Here is a 16057-nt window from a genome sequence, read left to right as displayed (position 1 = left end):
ATGTATCCAGGCTGTGAGGTCACATGTCCGGCTGTGAGGTCACATGTCCAGGCTGTGAGGTCATGTGTCCAGGCTATGAGGTCAAACGTCCAGGCTGTGAGGTCACGTGTCAAGGCTGTGAGGTCATGTGTCCAGGCTATGAGGTCAAACGTCCAGGCTGTGAGGTCACGTTTCCAGGCTGTGAGGTCACATGTCCAGGCTGTGAGGTCATGTGTCCAGGCTATGAGGTCAAACGTCCAGGCTGTGAGGTCATGTGTCAAGGCTGTGAGGTCATGTGTCAAGGCTGTGAGGTCACATGTCCAGGCTGTGAGGTCACATGTCCAGGCTGTGAGGTCACATGTCCAGGCTGCAGGACATTGCTGCTGAGGAATGTTTCGCCCTGTGACAGAATCTCACACCGTCATTCAAACTTTAATCATCTTTTTGTTCGTCCCTGCTAGAGAATAATGAGGCCTGTTTTAATATTATCATTGTAAATGGTCTCACCTCTGACCTGTGACGGCGACTTGAACATGGAGTGGAAGTGAAGGTACCACACTGGTTCAGGGCCTTCTTGGGAAGCACTCAACCTTTTTACAGACGACACAGCTGTTTATTCCTGTTTGTATGTTTAAGACCTAAAGTGAGTGAAGTGAACAAACACCCTCCCACTGTGGACCCCTCCCACTGTGGACCCCTCCCACTGCGGACCCCTCCCACTGTGGACCCCTCCCACTGCGGACCCCTCCCACAATGGACCCCTCCCACTGCGGACCCCTCCCACTGAGGACCCCTCCCATTATGGACCCCTCCCACTGTGGACCCCTCCCACAGTGGACCCCTCCCACAGTGGACCCCTCCCACTGTGGACCCCTCCCACAGTGGACCCCTCCACTGCGGACCCCTCCCACAGTGGACCCCTCCCATTGTGGGCCCCTCCCACTGTAGACCCCTCCCACAGACAGGTCATGGCTCAGATGCTTGATGATCTCAACCTTTGTCTCTTGCAGACAACCGTTTCCGGCTGGCGACCGAGTGACGTTCAACGGGAAGGAGTGCGTCTGCCAGAATTGCACCCAGCCGCTCCCGGCCAACAGCCCGGCGCCCATCCAGGCCGTGCACAGTCAGTACTTTGAGTCTTCTGGCCAAACGCGTCCTCCTCTCGGTTTGCGTGAGCAGATTTGTGTCCTCAGACTGCTGCGGCTGCGGGAAGGAGTTCAAGAACGAGCAGTCTCTGGTGGCCCTGGACAAGCACTGGCACCTGGGCTGCTTCAAGTGTCGGGTCTGCAACAAGGTGCTCAATGCCGAGTACATCAGCAAGTAGGTGCCAGCATTCCGTGCGCACTCCCTCAGCATGAAAATGGATCACATGATCAACGTCAGGCAACACTGACCCTCAGAACTCCACTTGGGTTTTAGCTCAGTGCTCATTAACGCCGCGTCTCGCGCTGTTTTCCCCTCGCAGAGATGGAGTTCCGTACTGTGAATCGGACTACCACGCCATGTTTGGCATCCAGTGCGAGAGCTGTCAGAAGTACATCACTGGGAAGGTCCTGGAGGTAACGCTACAGCTAGCACCTACTGCTGACACGGTGAACTAGCTGTTCCCGCCACGTCACCAACCAGGAACATCAGTTCAACTCGTCCCTGTTGTTACTGTCATAAGATGATTTTGTCGTCACAGAAAAGAGGCTAATTGTGACGTCTGAGCACTGCGGGGTTTCTCTCTCGTTGATCTTTGCCAATAGAGTTTGCTAAACCTTCGTTTTCCATCCGTTTTTCTTTCTGTGTTGGTCCGATTTCCGACTGAACACTGACCACCTCGCCAGGATGTTGTCCCTGGAGGAGGGTGTTGGCTTTTTCTTTGACAATGTAGTTTCATTGTTTCAATAAAGCCCTGATGTTTGATATGGAGTAGACACTCAACACACAGCATGACCATGAAAAGATGGACGGATGATAGCTGAGAGCTTCTCCAGAAAGGCCTAACACCCAAATGTTCTCGTACTGGTGTGGGTTCTTCACCTTTTAGATACATTGTAGACACTGTAGAAGCCTTTTAGAGCTGTTGAATTCCTGCTGCGGTGACGCTTGAAGCAGATTTCCTCACGTCCTTGTCGGGTCGAAGATTAAAGCTTTTTGATGAAGGCTCCGGTTTTTTGACTTATCCTCTTAAAAGTTGTCTCCTGGCTGTCCTCCTGACGTTCCTGTAACTCTGTCGTCTCTCCCAGGCTGGGGAGAAGCACTACCACCCCACGTGTGCCCGCTGTGCCCGCTGTGAGCAGATGTTTGCAGAAGGAGAGGAAATGTACCTTCAAGGTAAAGGGTTTCACTTTCCTTCTCGTTAGATCTTCCACTCTTCTGTTTGGGAATTATCATCGGAAATGGGTTCTGTGACGAGTACCTGAGGACAGAAGGAAATCTGACATCTGAGAGAACATCCAGAGACTGTCCAGGATCTCCTGTTCTGTTCTTTTAGTCCAGGCAAGATTCCTCTCAAACGTTCCCTCAGCGTTCTGCTCTGTGTCCTCAGGATCGTCCATCTGGCATCCTCCATGCAGACAAGCAGCCAAGCTGGAGGAGAAGAGTAAGGTACGTAAGATACAGGTGCTCTCATAGAACTTACAGCCACGTTGCTTTTTAGGAAATGGAGGGGCAAAGAGCCCCTGAATTCCAGCTCATCCTAAAGTATCCCCAGGTAATCCCAGGATAATCCCTTATGGGGTTAAATTGAGGGGTAAAAGTGTTTCTTGTGTGTGTAGATGAGATCCAAACCATTTCCCTCATAGATGTGGTCTTCTCCAGGCTGCTCAGACCACGTTCTCTGAGCAGTGGTTGAGTCTGAGCTGACCCTCCTGCTGGACTTTGGTTCCTGTGGTTGTGCGTTGCGATAACCGCGTTAACTAGAAGCATCGGTAGCACCTTCAGATGTGTTCAGGTGGACCTGCGGCTGTTCGGGTTTTCTCGCTTTTTACCCATCATCTGTCATTGTCATCCCTCACCATAACCAATCTCCTCCCTAGAAGCAGGTCCGGATACAGCTCAGTGACATCCCAGAGCAACAGGTCGGTGCTCCGCTGCATCCCCCCCCCCCCCCATAACCACCTGCTGCATGGGTTGAAACTGTTCTGATGTTTGACTAAGAAGCCACACCCAGACGGAGAGCTATGATGGATGTATCTGCAGCGCACTCAGGAACAAAGATCAGTCCTCAGAGGTCCACATGAGAACGTGGCCAAAACTCCATCGTGTTCCCCCGGCAGCTGCTGTTGTTGACGGTGAAAGAGCAGGAAGTGGGCTGTGGCCACTAGATGCTGGCAGACTTTAGGATGTCCTGTATGTTCTGACGTCTCCTCAGCCTTCTCCCAGTTCCCCAGGAGGACAGAGACTGGTGCATGTTGTGTTCAGGGTTCAGACCATTTAGTCAGTCCTTAGTCAGCTGAAGGTTCACGTTTGGATTTGTGGATATTCTGACTTTCTTCTCTGCAGAATCTTCTCAAGTTCAGTTGGATGATGTTTGGGTCTGGTTGAAGGTTCTTTTTGTGGGTCTTTAGTCCAGCCTGGACTTTGATCAGTATCCCTGTCCCAGCTCCTGAACGCCACGAGAGGAGCCTGGCTTCATCCCAACACGATGCTTAGAATGAGGTCTCAGTCTTGGTTCCATCAGAGCAGCTTTCAGCTTCTGTGTGGACATAAACTCAGATTGGAGGAGCTGCGCTGATGGTTGACCTTCTGGAATTTTGCTGCATACAGGATCAGGACCTCAGTCAGGGTGAATGCCAGGTTCTAGGGTTCTCTCTTTTTCACTGACAGACGGCTGTGGACTAAAATCAATGTGTAGGAACGTCTCAAAGATGATCAAGAGAAGTAGAAGGTCCCAGAGCTGAGGTCCCATCTCAGAGTAAAGAGTGTGAATACTGCTGATGAGAGAGAGAACTATTGATGGAGATGAGATGAAGACCATCATGTCCAGGGTTCAAAGCTGAAGTCAGAGGAGGCTGTTGACCACTGGATGGTTGTTTGTTCAGAACTAATCCTTCATGAGTGTGTTCTCAGAGTGTGAAATACTAAAACTCTGCTGTGAGTTCTTGAGGAGAAACCTGTGAATTCCTTTCACGTGGAGCATGAGTATGGATGCACAGCGCGTGAGGCAGCTGTGCGTCACCGGTAAAAGCATCTACTGGCTCGTTTCAGGCGACCCGGACTTCATCTGAGAGCATCACTTCAGTCCCGGCCTCCAGCGCCTCGGGCTCCCCCAGCAGAGTCATCTACGTAAGTCTGCACTACCTCCAGCCACCATCGGGGGCAGCAGCGGTCAAAAAGGATGTTAACATTCGTTTTCCTGCATGCTCTCACAGGCCAAACTGGGGGAGGAGATGCTGGACTACAAAGACCTGGCAGCGCTTCCGAAGACCAAGGCCATCTACAACATCGACAGACCCGACATGTTGTCATACTCGCCGTACATCAGCTACGCGTCAGAGGAGCGACACTACGCAGAGGTAGCGAAGCTCAGCCGCCTCGCCTGCCGCCGGACGCAGAAATGCTCAGCTAGAGCACGTTAGATGTTCTTAATTCGTTCATTCATGTCACCCATCGGCAGTCAACGCTCGCCGACGCTGCTCAGCTCCTCGTGAAGAGCTCAGTCGTGCTCCCAAGTAGCCGCCAGAAAGGTTTTACACTGCTGCAGTTTGTATTCTCACCAGCAGGAGGCACCAAAACGAATCACAGTGAGGTTTAAACATTGTCTTGCTGTGTGCGGGAGCGTTGGTTCTGGGGAGACCAGTGATGCTGTTTGGTTTAGAGACAGAGACGTTGAGTCTAGACATGAGGCAGAGCTGGAGGAGACAGAGGTCCTCGTTGGGAGGAGTGAGGATGGAGAGAATCAGAACTGAGAACATTAGAGGGGCCGCACGTGTTAGATGTTCTGGAGGTACTGCAAGATGTCTGTGTAGATTCTCAATCATCCAGGTCATTGTATCCAAAGTAGTTTTCTCTGTCAACTGGACTGGGTTTCTTCTCTTGAAGACGTTTCGCCTTCTATCCAGAAGGCTTCTTCAGTTCTGAAATCGCTGGGGAGAGAGCTTGAGAATATATAGCCCCTGTGGACCATTGCATCCAGTAGTTTAAGGTTTCATTTTCCACCCATCCATCCCATCCATCCATCCATCCATCCATCCATCCATCCACCATCCATCCATCCATCCATCCATCCATCCATCCATCCATCCATCCACCTCAACTGAGTTTTTCTTTTTCTTTCTGTAACCTTGGTATTCTACTCTCTATTTGCAGTCTCCCCAGCTACCTTTGTCTTCTACAATTGAGGTAATATCATCTATCCATCCGTCCATCTGTCCATCTGTCCATCTGTCCATCTGTCCATCCGTCCCTCTGTCCACCATCCACCTGACCTAAATTTTCCCCTTTTGGCTTTTGTAACCTTGGCTTTCTCCCCTCTTTATTTGCAGTCCCCACAGCTGCTTTCTCCTGCTATGACCGAGGTAACGTCACGCTAGTGTGGCCGTCACACAAATCCATTGTCATCATCATCGACGTCAGTGAGCCTTAGCTTAGCCGAGTTAGCATCGCAACATCGCAGCAATGGGAAATTTTGCTTCTTGCTCATCAACCATTTGATGTATTAGTCACGTAGTTTGTGTAAGAATATTAGCGTAGCGCTTTTTTATTTTTCATTGGTTAGCATGTCCTTGCGTTTGGACCTCTGGACTAAACATGTCCCCTGACATTTGTCCTGTGTTGATGTTCGCCGTGTGTTGCCTCATTCTAAATGAATGTCAGACGTGGGCTCCTGCCGCAGCGCTAGAGGAGGTCGTGGACTCGCAACTTTTTTCTTAGCGCTATCAGCTGACTGCGATAACGCCACGTGTTTTTCGTATCCAGGGCGATGGGGAAAAATCCCCGCGTCAGCGGAGGCCGTCCAGCCCCAGTTCCAACAGCTCCCTGGGTGGCTACGGACGCTACACGCCCTCTCGTTCCCCTCAGAATTACAGTCAACAAGGTACGTTTGTGCTTCTGGAGTGGCTCCGGTGTGTTCATGAGACTCTTTAAAAGGTGAACATAAATTTAGCTGCTGCTGGTTGACTAGCGTGACACCAGCGACCCGTTCGTATGTGACCTGTAGGATAATTCAGACTGTTCATCAGAGCGCCACCAGACGTTCATGCAACCCTGTTCTTTTCCTCCACCTCTAATGCTCACAGGTGCCTTTAAATACCCCCCCAGTGGGGCCAGGGACTCCTCCCCCCTGCCTCTGTACTGCCCTGGTGGGGCTGATGGTGGTAAGTACTCGCCAGCACCAGCAGTGGGCAGTGCAGGCTTGTCTTATCACCTGAACCCCACCACCCTGACCATGCTGCAGCAGCACAACTACATCCCGTACTTCAGAGGTATCCGAGCACACCGAGACCCCGCCCTAGTCCACTATAGACACAATGGACCCCCCTCCAGGTTCACCACTGTTGGACAGAAAACAACGCCACCTTTTTAAAAAAAAAAAAAAAAAAGCTATTGGATGAAAGGGTGTTAAAAAAAAGCAGAGTTAAAGATCAGAACATTTGAACCCAGACCAGGGAACAGCAGCGAGACGGTGGTCCTGTCTGTGTTTGACTAGGAACGAGGGTCCAAACGTCTGGAGTGCTGTGATACCACCGTTTGACTGACCTAATATGGCATGAGCTGTGCGTTATGTCCAAGTGAACCATATGTTTGAGCTCACAACACAGCTGCGTGGATTAGAACATGACCAGGAACCTGCTAACGCTACCCATGACAGCAAACTCATACCAGACCCAATCGTAACCTCCTTTCTCCTGAACGCCCTCAGGGTTGAAACAGGACCCCCTACCTGACCTTAAGCCTAGGACATCCCTGCATCTCAGGTTACCTCTCCCCGACGGTAAAATCCCAGTAGTCTTTCTCTTTTGTCCTCCCCCCCAGTGGAATGGTCAGCAGATGTTGTCTTTCAGTATGGTAGCTAATGTTGGGGTCCATCAGGGTCCATCATCAGGACCGCCTAGGTTTATTCTGCTTGCACTTGTCGCACCAACGTGTCTGTGGTCGTGGTCGCTGTCATGCATGGTCTAACTCACCTGAGTGTGTTTGAGACGATGTCCTCTAGGACACCTCATTGTGCTTGTCCGCTCAGTCTGTTGTCCTGTTTGCCGACATTAAACATACCCGGGTCACTTGACTGACCCCCTCCCGTAGCTCATCGAAGCACAGCTGTGATGCTAACCGTCATTTTGGCAGCTGCAGGTTAAACCAGCACTTGTGTGTGTGTGTGGGTGTGATGTCATCTACTGGTTCCTCGCAGTCTGAGTGGAAGAAGGGGAGTGTGTTCAATCAGATAACACCCCACCCCAACCCAAGGATTCAGTCTTTGAAGAACTGTAGCAGCCCCTCTCAGGGTTAGCGTCCTCAAGTCTAAAGTTACTTTTTGCTGCTCCCTGGAGACGTGCTAAACCTCCTTCAAGGCTCCAGATGACATCATTTGAGCACCAAAAGAAAGAAGGTGGCAGATTATGACGTCTCTGTTGCTCACCAGATCCAGAGCCAGCAGGTTAGGGTTTAGCTCCTGGTCTCTTGGGTAATGCAGACTTACTGTATAGAAGATCTGGAGACAACGTAGCATAATGCTGTCCATGCTAACCAGATAGCAGCTTCATTCTAGTGATTAAATTCAAGTCTAGGTTGTGGGACGCGGGGGTGGGGGGTGGAGTGTGTGGGGAGGTTCAGCACGCCACATCAACTGGACCTGGACCAACATGTCACCTGCATCTTCAGCTGGAACTACTGAAATTGTTTTTACCGTCTAAACCTGCTTTATTTTTCTCCCTGATTTCCTTTCTTTTCTTCAAAACCCTCCCTCCTTCCTCCCGACGTGCACTGCTTCCCTTAACCCGACCGAAGGCAGCGAAAGTGGTCGGAGCACCCCCAGCTTATCCACCTTTTCTGATGGCAAATCCCCCTCCTCTACATATGTGCCCGTTCCCCGCCACTTCCACATACCAGGTAGGCCCGCCCGGCTGCAACCGCTGGACCACATCTGTCTCAACGTCTTCATCCTTTTTACAGATTTGTAGTCTGTGCGCGAGGCTGTCTGTACCCCCTGGACCAGTGGACGCGCCTCCCTACCCAGCAGTTTGGCTCAGTTCATTTGAAGTCCAGTTCGGTTCAGTTTAGTCTAAATCGGATCAAGTTTGGCTCAGTTGGATCCAGATCAGTTCAGATGTGTTCAGACTGCTTTAGTGCCTTTAGTGTGCGTGATTACAGTCATATTGTTGCTAAAACAATGTTCCCCATCATGCCAGTGACAGGAACCTGGTCCTAGAGGACCTATTCTAGTCTAGTCTTCAGGTTAGCCTCGTGCACGGGGCCGTGAAAGCCTCACCTTGAGTGTTCCAGGCGATCCTGTCAAATATGCTGTTATCCGATTGCTGGTTTCCAAGGTTACTGACTTTGACTGGACATAGAGTTAAATGCGGACCAGTGGAATGGCGTAACCACACATGTATGTTGATGATCTTTCGAGCCGTGGTTCATGTTTGTAGGGGGCGTGTCTTCACCTGGTGACCCTCAGGGTAGAAACAGTCACTCGTCCATAAACATTAGAAAACATTTAAACCCTAAAAGTGATGCTAAAACTGCCCATTTGCTGCATGAATGATTTTAATGATGTTTCTGGTTAAAGAACAAACAAAAACAAATGACATATGTGTTAAATCAACCTTTCCTGTGCCTCCCCACCCCCCTCAATAACTGCTAACTCATGCTTCTCTCTCTCTTTCTTTCTCGGCTTTGTCCATTTTCTTTCCTCTGCACTTCTTCCCCTCTTCAGAGACTGTGGTCAAAGATAATCTCTATAGAAAACCCCCCATCTACAGACAGCATGGTACAGTCCACCTCCTCTTTAACACTGGTTCTTCTCTGCATGATGAGCTGCATGTCACCTGTCAATCATGGTTAAAGCCACACCCCCTTACCAGGCTCCGCCCACAGTGGAGCTGCACACATGGAGCCGCTGTAGAGAAAACACCAACCATTCCATAACGCACAAACATCCGCGGTTTTCCAGGGAATGTTATGTTGAATGAACCGTTGGGTTCTGATTGGCTCCTCAGGTGCTCCTCACACCGCTGCATCTGTCATGTTCAATAGGTGGAGCAGAAATCCTCGTGTTGTTTGTAGCTTTTCTGCTGGACATGTGTCTTCAGAGTGCTGGTGAGGACGCAGCTCCGGTCTGGCACCAGTTTAAACGCCCCGATCACGGACCCCCACAGATGTGGGACCATCTCTGATTGGATAGAATCCAAACACGCCTTTCCTGCTCTGCTCATGCATGTCTGCAGCTCGCTAGGGCCTTCTGTTAGTGTTGTGACTGACGCTCCCGCTGTCCTCTTTCACCATTCGTCTGTGTGTTGCCGTGGAGACGTTGGGCTCGTCACTCTACTTTCCTTCACAACACGGAAGCACGAGCACAAAAACGGGTCCAGAGAACTTTCATCACGGCTTCTGGGGGCGAAATCCGTGTCCTGTGACGGGAACATCAGCTGCACGTGGCGCGGCCTGATCTGATGTGTGTTTGTGGAGCGCACGTACGTGCGTGGGCAACGGCCGATGTTTAGAACCAATGATTTGGAGTTTGGGTCTGCTTAATGACCAGGAACAGATATTCTTGAGACCCGGAATGTTTCATATCCAGCGTCTCTGTTTCCACGTGCACTCCAGCCCTGCACCCTGTCTGTCCTGTAGGTGCCATCTGCAGCTGATGATGTCATGGTGGGTGGGGCTTGTGGTGTCACAGTGGGCGGGGCGAACTGTCAATAGATTGGGATGACTAATGTGGCGCCGCGTAACTTTGGACTGTTTTGCAGCATCTAGAACATCCTGGCAGGATGGGGAGGACAGTAAGGTGGGTGTCACCACGGCATTACATCCGCTAACTCCTCTTTCCCATCATCCATCACTTCTTTCTCGCCCTTCGTCTCCCTGTAGAGGACCAGCTGGATGATCCTGAAGAGCGAAACAGACGGACACGCCGCGGCAGAAGAGGCGGACCCTCGTAAATCGACCTGCAGCCTGCCCACGGACGCTTCGCAGCCTCGTGAGTAGCCAATCGCAGCTTCCCAAACGTGCACGTGCACGCCGCGCGACCCTGAAAAGGAAATGTTCACGGTGGGCTTTTTTTTCTCGCAGATTTCCCCTACAGCAAGTCTGCGTCGTTGCCTGGATACGGTCGCAACGGCATCTACAAGGTGAGCAACCACACGAGGACACGACCTTTTAACCTTCCCGTTTCCGTCCAATCACAAAGCTACCGCCACCACCATCTTGTTCCTGACCTCCTGAGGCCGGCTCGGCCCACTCAGGCAGGATTCTGTCAGTCAGCACTGCTGAAACGAAGGTGACCCGTTTGATTGTCTTCATCAGCGATGTTCTGTTGAAACAGCCCTGTCAGAACAGCTCTGTGACAGTAGCTGGAGGGAACAGCTGGACCAGCACCGCCTGGCTAAACCAACATGTGACGCCGAACCCAGCAGAAGCAACGGGCATTAAGCTAGCAGCCACTTCACTCTCATTTAGAGCATCCGCCGCCATGTACAGGAACACACGAGCCAGACCCGTCTGCCTTTTATTATATTTTAAAAGTATCACAACACAAGAGGCGACGGGTACGCAGCGTTAGATCGGAAGTACAAAGCTTTGTAACCGCCTTTGGTGGGTCAAAACCGTCACACAACGAATGCTAATGAGCTCCACCGAGGAGACACAAGCATCGAGAGGGCCACGTGAGAGGACGGGCTCCTGTGAAGGTCCTGGACCCAGTACTCACAGGGTCTCCTGTGGTGGAAATGACTCCCTTGGAGCAGCTGTAACACCTCTATGAGTAAGACTGTACATCATAATAGAACAGGCTCATTAGAAAACCACCATTAGAACAGACTAACTAACAGACTAACTGACAGACTAACTAACAGACTAACTGACAGACTAACTGACAGACTAACTGACAGACTAACTGACGCTGTCAGACATCTTGTCTCCTGCTCTTTCTCCAGACTGACTGACAGAATCCTCCTCTCAGAGAAGGAACTCCTCTTCCTCATCCCGAGTGAATGTGAGAAATCGATGGGAAAAACAGTGACTCAGAGGTTTTCACATGGATGCTTGTTTCCGTGGAGACGAGCAGTGTTGGTGGCAAAATGGATGTATGAGTCACCAAGTGTGTGTGTGTGTGTGTGTGTGTGTGTTTCTATAGGCTGCTGAGATGATGGAAGATGAAGTGGATGCAGACTCCCACAGTTGGGGAGGAACCAGAGGTATTTGGAGTCTTTCTTCTCCCTCTTGTTTTTTGTTTCAATGCTAATTCTCTTAGCAACATCTGTGGGTGTTGTCGGTGTATGTGATGGATGAGTCCGGATAAATAGGATGGTCTCGTAGTTAATAACAGTGGACCCTTTACGCTAACGCTAACACAGACATGCTGGTCATATAATCGCACAGAAGGAGTCTGATACGAAACACAACAGGAAGAAATAAAGTTCACAAGGTGGAAAAACAGCCGATCAGCTAAGCTTGCTCAGAATGCTAACTAGCTGCTGGCGATAGCTAGCTTGTTGAGTTTTTAATTTGGAGTGTGACGTAATAGGTCAACCTTCATCAGCAACCCAATAATTAGGATTTGAATGTTTCGAGTGGTAAATGTAGAATTCAGATGGACTTTAAATGTGCTGAGTTCCCAGTGGCGAACGTGCGCGGCTGTTTAAGCTGCACATCAGCACGCTGAGGTAACGGCGTGGCGTGGAGAGATGATGTCATTTCTCCAGAGGGAGAGCGCAGTCGGGCTAAGAGCCAAGCTGACAGGACGCCAAGAGCAAGCGAGTGTGCGTGCGCGTGCGTGCGTTTGTGTGGCCTGTTGACACCTTTGAAACCTGATAGTTCGCTGTAATTGTTTCCAGACTCTGTTTCTAACATCCAGTTAATTGTCTTTTCTTCTTCTCTGCTTTTGTTGCTGCCAGAGTACAAGGTAAGACGTGGTCTCCTGCTTTCTAAATAAAGTTTGGGCTGTTTGAGTCTCTAACCCGGAGCTTGCGTGTCAGATCTACCCCTACGAACTCCTGGCGGTCACACATCGGGTCAAAGTGAAGCTTCCCAGAGACGTGGATCGCACCAGGCTGGAGGTGAGCGCAATAAACCCGCTTTCTCGCCTGAGACGGATTCTCACAGCGCTGCCGTTGGCAGATTACGGCCTCCGATTATATAAAGCAGCGGAGCAATAACTGAGATTCTGCTTTTTAATTTTGAAACTCCATTTAAAGAGGGGAGCAAAAGAGCCAAACTGCTAAAATCCGACCTCGGAGTATAAATCGTAACGTTAAATATAACGTTAATGGTGTTTGTCAGGGAACCGCGTGCGTTTGGATCAGGACCGTGTGGCAGGTGACTTTGGCTGTGACTGGTTCTCCAGAGGAGCTTGTCATGTGACCGGGGGACGGCGCGTGATTGGTCCATGCTAACAACATGTCAGCTGACCATATCAGACTGAGCTATTGAGATCTATAGAAGAAGAAATGTACGTTTCCTTCTGTCCTATAGTGGCTGAAGTCCTCCAGCTGCAGAATATTCGTCCGTTCAGCTAAAAACAGGAAATATTTGCGTTAGCTCAGAAATGTTCCAGTCCGTTGGCGGTTTGTCTTGTGGTGGACAGATGGCCTCCCTGCACTCCCAGTACTTCCATGAATGCATTTAAAAGTTTAAAAAAAAAAAGCTCAAACCTTCAGTAACCCGAACATGAGATCATCATTCAGGCCTCCATTATAGGACTATCGTGCTCAGAGGAGTCAGACCGCCGGGATCCTGAGGCGTTCCTGACGCAGGACAACTCCTCTGTGGTTGGAACGCCTGGAATCTTCTGCTTGTTGCGTGTTTGTGTGTCTGACCTCGGCAGAAAGGGTTCAGCAGCGGTCCTTCCTTAATAAGGGCAGCAGCCACGTGCAGGACCAGGTTCTCCTCTCATCTGCATCCTGCCTACACTAACCCAGGGTGTCAGCTGCCAGTTAGGGGGACCCTCAGGGGACCAGAAACCTCAAAACCGCTGACTAAGCAAATCCTTCTCCATCCTCTGTGTAGTATCTCTGCAGGAGCGTGTTCATATTGCCGAGAGGCTACGCAGAACCAAGTGATCCAACACTTCCCATTTGAAAACACACCTACGTATTTGCTTCCAGGATGTCCCACAGTCCAAACAGAAACGGGTCCAGCACTAAGGTAGTGGCCTCCAGAGTCTGCAAGCCCCTCATACACCCTAGTTTGTATGGTGGAGGCAGTCCTGAGGCTAATGGACGGTGTCCATTAACGGTCCTCACTAGCTGTGATTTAGGCTGTAGAACATGGATGGAGTATAGGTGCAAGGTGGTCTGAGGGAGCCAGGTGAGGATCAGCCTGGGCCCTGCCTGTGTCTGCTATACACCTGAGCTCGTGTTGCACTCCTGATCCTCACCCACACCCGACTCCCGAACCCTAAACCCTGGTATGTCGGAATTTGTGGTCAACAGTTTTCCAGTCTGCAGGATTAGTCCTGGTGCAATAAAAACTGTCTGGACGTGCAGGCAGGCAGCTGCTGATGCTATTGTGCTAGCTTAGCATTAGCACTGGGATATGCAGAGCCAGATGTAAATGGCAGTGAAGTCCATCAGTGGATAAATAGATCTACATTTGGATTGCAGGACTGGGCGACACACTAGGACGTCTTCACATAGATGCAGACAGAATCACTTATGCATCTTGTTTTTGGTCTACTTTATCTTTTTGTTTCGTTTATTTGATTGGAGGAATTCTCGACTGACGTCCCCGGTGGAAGCTGCGTCACTGTTAGCGTACCTTTATTTTGAAAAATGTCGGACAAACTGGCTCCTGTTTTGACATGTTAGCATGGTAGATGAAACAGCACAGGTCTGGAATTTTGGCCTGAGGGAGAAGAAGCACATTCCTCCCTTTGTCCATTTCTATGGAAACCAGGCGATTGGCTCGTAAAGAGAAAGTTAGCACCGCGCGCTGCTACTTTTGGTGAACCGTTGACAGGCGAGCCAGGTGGGCGGAGCACGAGGCTCAGATCTGGGGTGCTGCACGTGTGTGATGCGCCGAGCCCCCTGGAGGGAGAAATGATGGTTCTGGTTGATCCAACCTGAGGTCTTTTCCTGATCTTCTAACTGAAGGAAATGTTCTGCTTCACGGGGAAAATGCTTTGCGCCCTCTCGTTTCAGAGACACCTCTCTCCCGGAGACTTCCAGAAGGTTTTTGGCATGACCCTGGAACAGTTTGACCGCCTGGCGCTCTGGAAGAAGAATGACATGAAGAAGGCAGCGCGCCTGTTTTAGCCCGTCAGACCGCACCACGTGAGGAGGCGTCCGTCCTGCGGGAGGAGCCACTGAGGACAAGCGTCTGATATTAGCTATATATGCACCATGCGCCATGATACCCTTGCTGTAATCTGCCATGTATCTGTGACGCAGGAACACTTCCACCACCTCGAGGCATCACCGTTAGCTTCCGTATGGCCTGATTGTTTGACTGAGGAGGGGGAGGGGCTACGTTTGCATGGCCTGTGTTGATGCTCCTCCCTCCTCCATTTACCTTTCATACCTTGATGCAGAGCCTCCTCCAGGTTCCTGCTCCTCTTCTTCCTGCCTCTGTCTCCAGCTCCCCTGAAGTTGCTGCACTTGGCCACTGGTGCAGGTCTGTCTCGACACCGGCGCCCTAACTTTAGGACTGGAAGGACATTTCGAGGAGGTCAAAGACCAAAGATGGGAATAAGAAATAACTCCAGCGTCTGTTTTGCTTTTGTTCTCTTCAGTCCGGTACGACCGAGGTCTGTCTGGTGTGTCATAAATCAGCTGCTCAGATGGGCCAGAGCCTGGCAGAGCATCACAGGCAGGGATAAGAGAGGAGATCCTGCAGACGGGTTCAGGGTGTTGCCACAGTAACATGCTCTCACATCCAAAAGACAACAGAAATTATTTTTATAAGCTATTTTTGACTTGCGGGGAGGACGTCTGATCCCAGTCCAGTCCAGAGCGCCGCAGCATTTCAACACCTCATGCGTTTCACCATCGGCGTCTCCAGGAAATCCTCCGTCTTTACCACGAAGCGCCGTCAGCTTTGCTCTGTGTTTTCCAGACCAACTAACACGTAAGATCATGTACGGAACATATAGCGGCTCTATTCGTCTGGCATGCATGAGGGCTCCGGAAATGTTAGCGTCTCCTCGAAGCGGTGGGACGAAACATTTGTCCGGGATCCCGTCAGTTGTGTTTAGGTATTTATTTCATTGCGAGGTTGAGGAAGGGATTTTATTTTGAAAGGTTTGTCGTGTTGGATGACTAGCATCAGAGAGGAGAGGGAAACATCATTTTCTGTTGCTCCTGTAAGTGCGACACTAACTGTTCTAATATCCATCTGCTATTAAAGTGCTTTATCCAGACTCTCTGGCTCCGTTACATCATTCACACAGGTAACGATGAGGACGTCCCTCTCTCGGTTTCGCACCTCTTTTCCAGCTCCATTGGGAGTTTTCCCACCTCTCCTGAACGTTGCCTTGTATATGAGGCAGTTCTGCGGGGTCATCTAAAGCTCAGAGATCCTTCTCTGCTGCAGGAGGGAGCTTCAACAGACCCCTAGGAAGCTGGCCACATATGTGGATGGAGCTGACAAGGTTTATTCATCAAAGACGGTGTGATGGAGGGAAACTGATTCATGTCTGTCCACATTCCTGGTGTGTAGGTCTGGAAACGGCAGGATCATCGGCATTATTGTGGAAGACAGTCACTGAAAAGGTCAGAGAAAATAAGACACCAGGTGCTTTGTCTCAGCAAACTCAAGCTCAGCCAGCTTCAGTCACAACAGAGAGAATTGTGATCTGGTTAGAGTTAGTAAAAAGGATTAGTTGGGGTGAGGAAGGTTGGGGGAGCACTGCTCCAGCAGCTCGACTGAATCATAACTCTTCTTTGTTGCAACTTTCAACAAACTTTGATGCGTTATATTGTGGGTCCAGTCAGAC

General features: G+C 50.5%; 1 protein-coding gene across 21 annotated transcripts in view; it reads left to right on the top strand.

Moving 5' to 3' along the window:
- ablim2 (actin binding LIM protein family, member 2) overlaps nt 1-15481 on the top strand; it is a 30251-nt gene extending 14770 nt beyond the window's left edge. For 2 of the 21 annotated variants that reach the window (XM_057027285.1, XM_057027283.1), the window contains exons 4-24: nt 990-1102; nt 1173-1299; nt 1445-1538; nt 2211-2298; nt 2513-2571; nt 3003-3044; nt 4174-4251; nt 4338-4481; nt 5275-5307; nt 5451-5483; nt 5884-6001; nt 6204-6389; nt 7912-8013; nt 8840-8893; nt 9876-9913; nt 9997-10105; nt 10198-10256; nt 11261-11321; nt 12021-12028; nt 12102-12182; nt 14265-15481. In XM_057027285.1, coding sequence (XP_056883265.1) covers nt 990-1102; nt 1173-1299; nt 1445-1538; nt 2211-2298; nt 2513-2571; nt 3003-3044; nt 4174-4251; nt 4338-4481; nt 5275-5307; nt 5451-5483; nt 5884-6001; nt 6204-6389; nt 7912-8013; nt 8840-8893; nt 9876-9913; nt 9997-10105; nt 10198-10256; nt 11261-11321; nt 12021-12028; nt 12102-12182; nt 14265-14378 — 1741 coding nt within the window. In that variant the 3' untranslated portion in view covers nt 14379-15481. Of the gene's footprint in view, nt 1-989; nt 1103-1172; nt 1300-1444; nt 1539-2210; nt 2299-2512; nt 2572-3002; nt 3045-4173; nt 4252-4337; nt 4482-5274; nt 5308-5450; nt 5484-5883; nt 6002-6203; nt 6390-6826; nt 6899-7911; nt 8014-8839; nt 8894-9875; nt 9914-9996; nt 10106-10197; nt 10257-11260; nt 11322-12020; nt 12029-12101; nt 12183-14264 lie in introns of all 21 variants that reach the window. The other 19 variants (XM_057027287.1, XM_057027284.1, XM_057027293.1 and 16 more) reach the window with 19 other exon arrangements.
- Nucleotides 15482-16057: the final 576 nt, after the last annotated feature.

Source organism: Takifugu flavidus, chromosome 3 (assembly GCF_003711565.1).
Source record: "Takifugu flavidus isolate HTHZ2018 chromosome 3, ASM371156v2, whole genome shotgun sequence".
Classification (NCBI taxonomy): Eukaryota; Metazoa; Chordata; class Actinopteri; order Tetraodontiformes; family Tetraodontidae; genus Takifugu; species Takifugu flavidus.
Note: the sequence above shows the minus strand (reverse complement) of the source record. Positions and strands in the feature narration are given on the sequence as shown.